General features: G+C 38.7%; 1 protein-coding gene across 1 annotated transcript in view; it reads right to left on the bottom strand.

Moving 5' to 3' along the window:
• LOC120807250 (myosin heavy chain, fast skeletal muscle-like) overlaps positions 1 to 5,400 on the bottom strand; it is a 10,611-nt gene extending 5,211 nt beyond the window's left edge. The window contains 21 exon segments of the mRNA XM_040159028.1: positions 5 to 134; positions 225 to 361; positions 468 to 591; positions 686 to 803; positions 927 to 1,014; positions 1,105 to 1,175; positions 1,279 to 1,585; positions 1,674 to 1,844; positions 2,029 to 2,178; positions 2,437 to 2,555; positions 2,684 to 2,822; positions 2,919 to 3,022; positions 3,112 to 3,210; positions 3,288 to 3,351; positions 3,437 to 3,529; positions 3,652 to 3,763; positions 3,977 to 4,004; positions 4,305 to 4,461; positions 4,553 to 4,696; positions 5,199 to 5,337; positions 5,339 to 5,400. Of these exon segments, the coding sequence (XP_040014962.1) occupies positions 5 to 134; positions 225 to 361; positions 468 to 591; positions 686 to 803; positions 927 to 1,014; positions 1,105 to 1,175; positions 1,279 to 1,585; positions 1,674 to 1,844; positions 2,029 to 2,178; positions 2,437 to 2,555; positions 2,684 to 2,822; positions 2,919 to 3,022; positions 3,112 to 3,210; positions 3,288 to 3,351; positions 3,437 to 3,529; positions 3,652 to 3,763; positions 3,977 to 4,004; positions 4,305 to 4,461; positions 4,553 to 4,696; positions 5,199 to 5,337; positions 5,339 to 5,400 (2,556 nt within the window).
• Positions 5,401 to 7,669: the final 2,269 nt, after the last annotated feature.

Here is a 7,669-nt window from a genome sequence, read left to right as displayed (position 1 = left end):
TCATTTGGGCCATCTCTTTCTCAGTCTCTGCACTCTTCAGCAGAGGCTTAATCTTGAAGTACAGCTTCATCCATGGCCAGGTTTTGACATTCATAAATGAGCGGATGTTGTACTGGATGGAGAAAAGGGCCTCTCTGATGAAAACAATGAAAATTGAGTTACAAAATTTTCGGTGTACAAATAAAGTTGATAAAATTTCGCAATACTGATAACAGATAGATTACCTCCTTTCCATCATCTTGACAAACTCTCTCCTCATGAGGAAACCTCTGCAGAGAGCCTGAGTCATTGTGACCAACTCAGCCAGTTTCTCATCTCTCATCTCCTCCAAGAGACCCAGCAGACCAGCTTTGAAGAACACCTGAGAGTAAAAAATTATTGTAATTTTTAAGATATTAAATACGACGATAGCTGATCTTGCACCTCATTGTAAACAGCCTTTTCCAGAGGAGTGTTTTTTACTCTACCTTGGTGTGGCCAAACTTGTACTGAGAGTGGTCCACATTGATGGATCCCAGCAGTTTCTCTGAAGCCTTTTTGTTGTCAATGAACTGCCCCTCTGGGATGACACTGGCATTTAATACTTTGTATCTACAAGTAAAGATTTTTTCAGTATCTTCAGTTAGAAGGCACCAGTTTGAAGATGAACACTTTTCAATGCTTGCAAAGATGATATTTTTGCTACCTCTGCTTGAAGTCACCATAGAGGATTCTGCTGGGGAAACCTTTCCTGCAGATCCTGATGCCCTCCAGCACACCGTTACACCTCAGCTGGTGGATGACCAAGAAGTTCTCCATAAGACCTTTGATGCATTGTTAAATAAAATAATTTGTTAAAAGACAGTGACAAAATGACACAGATACAGAAACAATCAAAGGGCATTATACATTTACTTTGACTGGCACATTGTCTTTCTGTTAAGTACCTGGAGTCTTTGACTCATTGGGAATCAGGCAGCGCACAAAGTGAGGATGAGTGCTCCTCAAATTGGTCATCAGCTTGCCTAAATTTTCCTGAAGAATTAACAGATCATTAAAAATGCAAAGAGCACCAAATCAGACATAACTGCAATTAAGTATGTACATCATTCCTTCACATCTCACCCTGAACAAAGCAGACACAGTCTGGAAGGAGCCACCCTTCTTCTTGCCAGCTTTCTTGGCACCACCCTCACCTGTCAGACGAACAACCGTTACAATGAAATGGTTAAATACAACACAAGTGATGAGTTTTCAATTGTAATATCTCATTATGTAGAGCTAGATATCAGCATGTACCTTCTGTTGCGGCATGGGATGCATACAGGAAGGATAGCAGTTTAACTGAAGACTTCTGGTAGAGCTGAACCACTGAGTCATTCAGGGGGTCTTTGTTCTTGTCCAGCCAGCCAACGATGTTGTAATCAACAGTGCCAGCATAGTGCACCAGAGAAAAGTGAGCTTCAGCTTTGCCTTTGGCAGGTTTTGGCTTCTCAAAGGATTTGCTTTTCCCAAGATGCTGGTCGTACAGTTTGTTCTTGAAGGTCATGTCTGATGCCTTGGGGAACATGCACTCCTCTTCAAGGATGGAGAAGATGCCCATTGGCTGTCACGAGGAAATGATTATTTTAAACAAAAGCTTTCAAGTCATCAGACAGTTTTCTATGTTTGTGAATATACAGCATGTGGCTCACCTTCTCAATAAGCTCAATGCAGGCAGCCAAATCCATGCCAAAGTCAATGAACTCCCATTCAATTCCTTCTTTCTTGTACTCTTCTTGCTCCAGGACAAACATGTGGTGGTTGAAAAATTGTTGCAATTTTTCATTGGTGAAGTTGATGCACAGCTGCTCCAAGCTGTTGAACTAAAGAAATTAAGATACAGTATCAAATGTCAGCCAAATCCTTAAATAACACTAAATAAACATTAAATGATTTGTGCTTTTAGCTTTGATGCAACCTTCACCCTGATTTTGAAATGGAAAGTTTGTGAAAAATAATTTAAATTAAGCTATATAAGGTTACTTAGTATCAGCCAAACATACTTACATCAAAGATTTCAAACCCGGCAATATCCAGGACACCGATGAAAAAGCTTCTGGCTTGCCTTGTATCCAGCATCTCATTGATTCTGACGACCATCCACAAGAACATTTTCTCATAGACAGACTTGCAGAGAGCCATGACAGAGTTGTGGACCTGATTTTACAAATGAATGGTACAACATTAACAAGGATATTGTAAAAATGAACAGAAGATAATTGTATGTCTGGGGGTTAAAACAAGCTAAAGAGCATAGAGAGCTTTGAGCTAAGAACACTATCAGAGCCTTTGTAAACCTTTAGTAAGGAAAATATTATCAACGTAAAAGCGTCTTGATATGTGAAAACAGAAAACAGTCTCTGGTGTGTATCAATTAGTTTTTTCTCCTATTCTCTCCTTGTTATATCTTCCTACCTGAGGGACAGTTTGACCTTTGGTCACATACTCGTTCCCAACCTTCACTCTGGGGTAGCATAGTGCTTTCAGCAAATCAGCAGAGTTCAGACCCATGAGGTAGGCGATTTTATCTGCCACTAAAAAAAGAACACAAATAGTCATCTTTAAAACCCATAATAGTGAGGTGAAGTCATCAGTGCATCTCTAAATCACAAGTCAAAACCCGCTCTACTACATTACAGCTCATGGTGCGTAGATTTCATACCCTCAGTGCCATCAGGCTCAGCCTGCTCTTCACGTTGTTTCTGCTTGAATTTCATGTTTCCATGATGCATTACAGCTCCAGTCAGCTTGTAAATGTATGCCTTTTCTTCTGCAGTGAAGCCCAGGATGTCAATAGCAGTCTGTGATAAAAAAGATTTTAAAAAAGTTTTAAAACTCAAGCTTATATTATTCTTGGAAGTAAACAGCTGCAATCATCGAAGTAAAGTTGTACTTACATCAGTAGCGATGAATTCTTCAACGTCATTGATACTCTTGACACTGATTTCACCCTGACTGACCATGTGATAGTCATATGGATTTGTGGTGATCAGCAGAGCCTCTGAAGAAAGGGAAAAAAAACACATGTTAATAGAGCAGAATACATATCACTTGCCTTAGAATGACTGATATTATTCGCTAATGTCACACCTATGAGCTCAGGTTTGTGGCCCGTCATGAGCTGATAGAAGATGTGGTAGCTCCTCTCAGCAGACAGCTGGAACGTCACTCGAGACTTCTCAAGCAAATCTGTGGATCACAGAGTTAGACACCAATCAATTCTGTTCAATGAACAGAAGGTACCATGTGCCAATATCTAGCCTTACATGTTTCAATGTCTGCTGAGGCCAGTTTCCCTGTTGTTCCAAAATGGATTCTGATGAATTTACCCTGTTCAAAAGAAGACTGTGAATTAGAATTCTAACTTCTTAAAACCTAATATTGTGTAAAAAGTCTCAAGTTAACAAACACTTACAAAACGGGATGAGTTGTCATTCCTGACAGTTTTGGCATTTCCATAAGCCTCCAGCAGTGGGTTGGCTGCAATGATTTGATCCTCCAGCGACCCCTTCGTTCAGAAAACCACCCAGGAAAAAAATATGCATCATACTTGATGGTCCAATATCATATTCAATATGTCTGTGTCAGCTTTGTTAACCCTTCTGCCTGTGAACAGATGTGATCATTTACCTGCATTTTTCCAGGAACTGGCTCAGATTTCTTTCCTCCAGCCACTGCGATTGTCGCAAAATACTGGATGACACGTTTGGTGTTGACAGTCTTTCCTGCACCGGATTCTCCACTTTGAACATACAAAACAGGTGAGTTAGCACCGTAACCATGTTGTTTTAGGTTAACTAAACAAATCTTGATAGAAACTCCTGGTAAATATACTGCATGCTCCCCAGTTAATATTACTGTATGTTGTTTAGTTTATGTCAAAAAATATAATGTGATGAAACCTTTCTTCTACATGCATTTGCATTGATTTGTGGGAATCATCTGTAAAACTTACGTGATAAGGATCGACTGATTCTCACGGTCTGTGAAAAAAAACATTTTCATATTAATTACATGATTTGTAAGTTTATAATTCGTGTCCATTATTTAGTCTAACAGATGCCAAATCTATACACCAATCAGGTTGATTCCTACTAACATATCAGGTCAAATTATTTAAAAAACTAAACAATGGGCTTCTGTTAGCCATTATTTGCATATGTTCCACAAGATAAGATTTTAAAGTTCAAAACATTTTATATACACTGCAACTGTCTCTATTTTCACATATGATCCTGAGGTTGCATCTAAAACATGCAAAGCTCGACACACTTATTACACACCAGTAAGCATGAACTGATAGGCATTGTCCGAGATGGAGAAGATGTGGGGTGGAGCCTCAATCCTCTTTTTTCCTCTGTATCCTGCGACAACCACTGCATCATACACTGGGAGCCACTTGTAGGGGTTCACAGTGACGCAGAACAGCCCAGAGTAGGTCTGTGGAGACAGAGAGGATTGTTACTGACACACGTCTTCCTGTGGTCATTTTACGTTTCATCTACTCAGGTGTTGATGAGTTCAAACTCACGTAGATCATCCATGCTGCATAGCGCTCTTTGAGGTTATACAGCACAGAAGGCTCACTGAGGTGGGTCATCATGGCCATGTCCTCAATCTTATCGAACTTTGGAGGGTTCATGGGGAAGACTTCATCTTCTTTTACAGTTAGAGTCTGCAACAAAACAGTGTAAGATAAGTAATGAAAGTGTGCAGCATCATTATGAGATATAGGGCGAGAATACGTAGTCATTAAAAGACACAGGACTTAAGTTATAACAGTGGACAGACTGAGATGGTCACAATTCATTATTATGAACAGGACAACACTCCGTGGGTTAAATTTTATAAGAACAATCACCAGATTTGTCTGGCACTCCAAAATCATCTAAAAATCTGTTTGGCTTTCCCTTTACGGGCTGATTAGAGAGAAATTATAGCGCTAAACACCACAAGACATGCACTACATTCATGCACTGTTGTCTCAACTTATTTTAATTTACAAAGACAATCACCAAGTTCAACAAGTTCAACACTGTATGAAACCACATCAGGATCAGTGCAGATGTATATTCCTTTCCATTTTCACTATGAAATTAAAAGTGATGTGAATTGTAATTTTTTTTCGTATGACAAAACTGTATAACATTTTTTTATTCCAGTGCCATCACTCTCACCTTTCCAGTGAGAGTCTCAACAGTGGCTTTGCCGCCCTCTCTCTTGATAAGTTTCCCCTTGAGGTACATCTCCTTGGGCTCAGTCACAAAGTACGCTGTTTTAGCGTCAAAGGGAGTGTTTTGAGCTTCAATTCTCTCTCTCTGGCTTCCGGAGGTACAAGGCCGCCGGGCCGAAACACTCCATTTCCGCGTCCGTACTCATGGTGACCCTTTACTGCAAGTGAGTAAAAACAAGAGAGCACTCAGTTCCTTCAGTCCTCATTTCATTGCTGCTTCACGTCTGCACGCATGAGGGTGCCTTACTACTGAACAAAAAGGAAATGCTGTTGATATTACAATGAATGTAACCCTTGAAGAACAGAGTAAAACTGACAAAGCTATATCTTAGTTATGTAAGTTTCATGCCGGATTAATTAGAAAATCAGATGAATTAAAGCTACATTTACACTTCCCAAGAGGGTTTTAAATAAGATTAAATATTCTATTAACCGTTTAACCTTTGTTGATGCAGTGACTTCTTACATGTGCTACAACCTCCTCGTTGTAAAGAATCAGATACTGAATAATAATAATAAGGACACAGTAACAGAAATAGGAACAGTTTATCTCTGCTTATTTAAGGATGTGAACATCATTAATGGAGTGAGATGCAAATAATTTACTGTTAATTGTTACTTAAAAGATAAAGGTTAGACATTCACATAGCAAATTAAGACTTTTCGCATATGTGCTCAACTATTGATTAAAATGTCTTTAGTCTAAATGAAAAAGTGATAAAAGAAATAACATACCTTCTTCCCTCCCCTTAGAGGAACAGATAATGATGGTCTGATGAGGATTCTGAAGACAGAAACACAAATAGATTCAATTAATAACTGCAATTAAGGTATTTCAAATTTAAAAACAAACTTACTGTACACTGTATTCCTGGCATAAACACAGAGCAGTTCTGCTTTCACTTTGTAGTATCTGGCAATAAGTGGCCTTGCCCTGCATTGTTCATTAAGCTACTGGCTTTCCTCCTGCTAATAAAAGACTGTAACTCACTCACCTTGACTGGTCGTCTGTCAGTCCTTGGGGGTGCCCAGCCCTCCTTCTTATATAGAGAGTTAGTGTGCACTCAGCAGGAAGGACTTGCTTTATTTGGTCATGTAGTTTTAAGCTCTTTGCTTGAGTATTTTTGCCTCTAATCTGATCACTGGCCTCTTTTTTTTCATTGATCAACTGGCAGTTTATTAGAGATCAAACTCCTATCACTTTTACTCTCAGAGTCACCTAGTTTACATTGGCAAGTTTTAGACAGTGACAAGAACTTAAATGGGAAATATTACAAAGACTGATCTTTCAATGACAGAAATGATAATGGTTAATTAGTGCGTATGAATGTCAAAAGCTCATTACTGGTGTCATCACCAGATTAAATCATCTTAATAAACTAAACATCACATCATGACATCAACCCCTAGTCATTCAAAAGAATATTTTTCGGAATGGTTGTTTGAAACAGAAACCATAATGTCCTTAGGGGTTGCAATGTATGGCGAGATAAAGCACATAACACATTTGTCTTATTGTTATTTATTTTACCAGACACTGTTAAAATGGAGGCAGAATATGAAAGTGTATAAATAGATCAAGACACTTACAATGCAGCATTTTTTAACCTTGTGTAAATATTGTTCTGGTAGGCATATCAGTTACTGAAGTTCAGACATTGTTTTGGTCTTTACGATAATCTCTTTAATGCACCTTGGCACTGTGGAGGATCTGAGTTTAGCCGTGGAGCAATTCTCATATGTCACTGGTATTCTGTTGCAGAAGCCTTGCAAGTCTTTGCTGTGACAAAGGAGCAGAATTGGACCCAACAGTTGCTAATCTAAGACCCTGTGAGAATGATGATAGCTCATGATAACAGAAAGACTCGCTGAGGTCTGCATTTTATGAAATCCCAAACTTAATTGGATTTGTTCTGCGGGGAGGAAGGACAATAGAAAGTAGAACAATATTGATATTTATAGCGCTTTAATTTCCTCTCTCCAGGAGATAGTTATGTATCCAGCAAAATGTGACATACAGTATGCATCCTGTGAAAAATAACTCTTGAAGTTCTCTTGATACCAAAGTCCATCATAAAAAAGCACTACATCACCACACCTTATAAAAACTTCTGCCTTTGTAAATAAAAATATATTTGACAACATTTTCATTCAAAATTCTGTATTTTATATAAAAACTGCAGTGTGAAATGCTAATAAGGGTGAAACTCTTAGAGCAGAGCCTATGTTTGAGATAATGTGAGGAAAGTACAAATGTCATAACATCACGGATGCACACTCTGAGTTAGAAATGTATGACATGGGGCAAGGAACAAGGTTGTGTGCTTTATATTGTTACAACTGTCAGCAATACATAACTTTAAGTCATCCCAGTCATCCTGTTCATGACACAGATACATGTGTTTAATTAACTAA

This window comes from Xiphias gladius, chromosome 21, assembly GCF_016859285.1.
Source record: "Xiphias gladius isolate SHS-SW01 ecotype Sanya breed wild chromosome 21, ASM1685928v1, whole genome shotgun sequence".
NCBI classification, from domain to species: domain Eukaryota; kingdom Metazoa; phylum Chordata; class Actinopteri; order Istiophoriformes; family Xiphiidae; genus Xiphias; species Xiphias gladius.
This window is presented reverse-complemented; position numbering and strand designations above follow the sequence as displayed.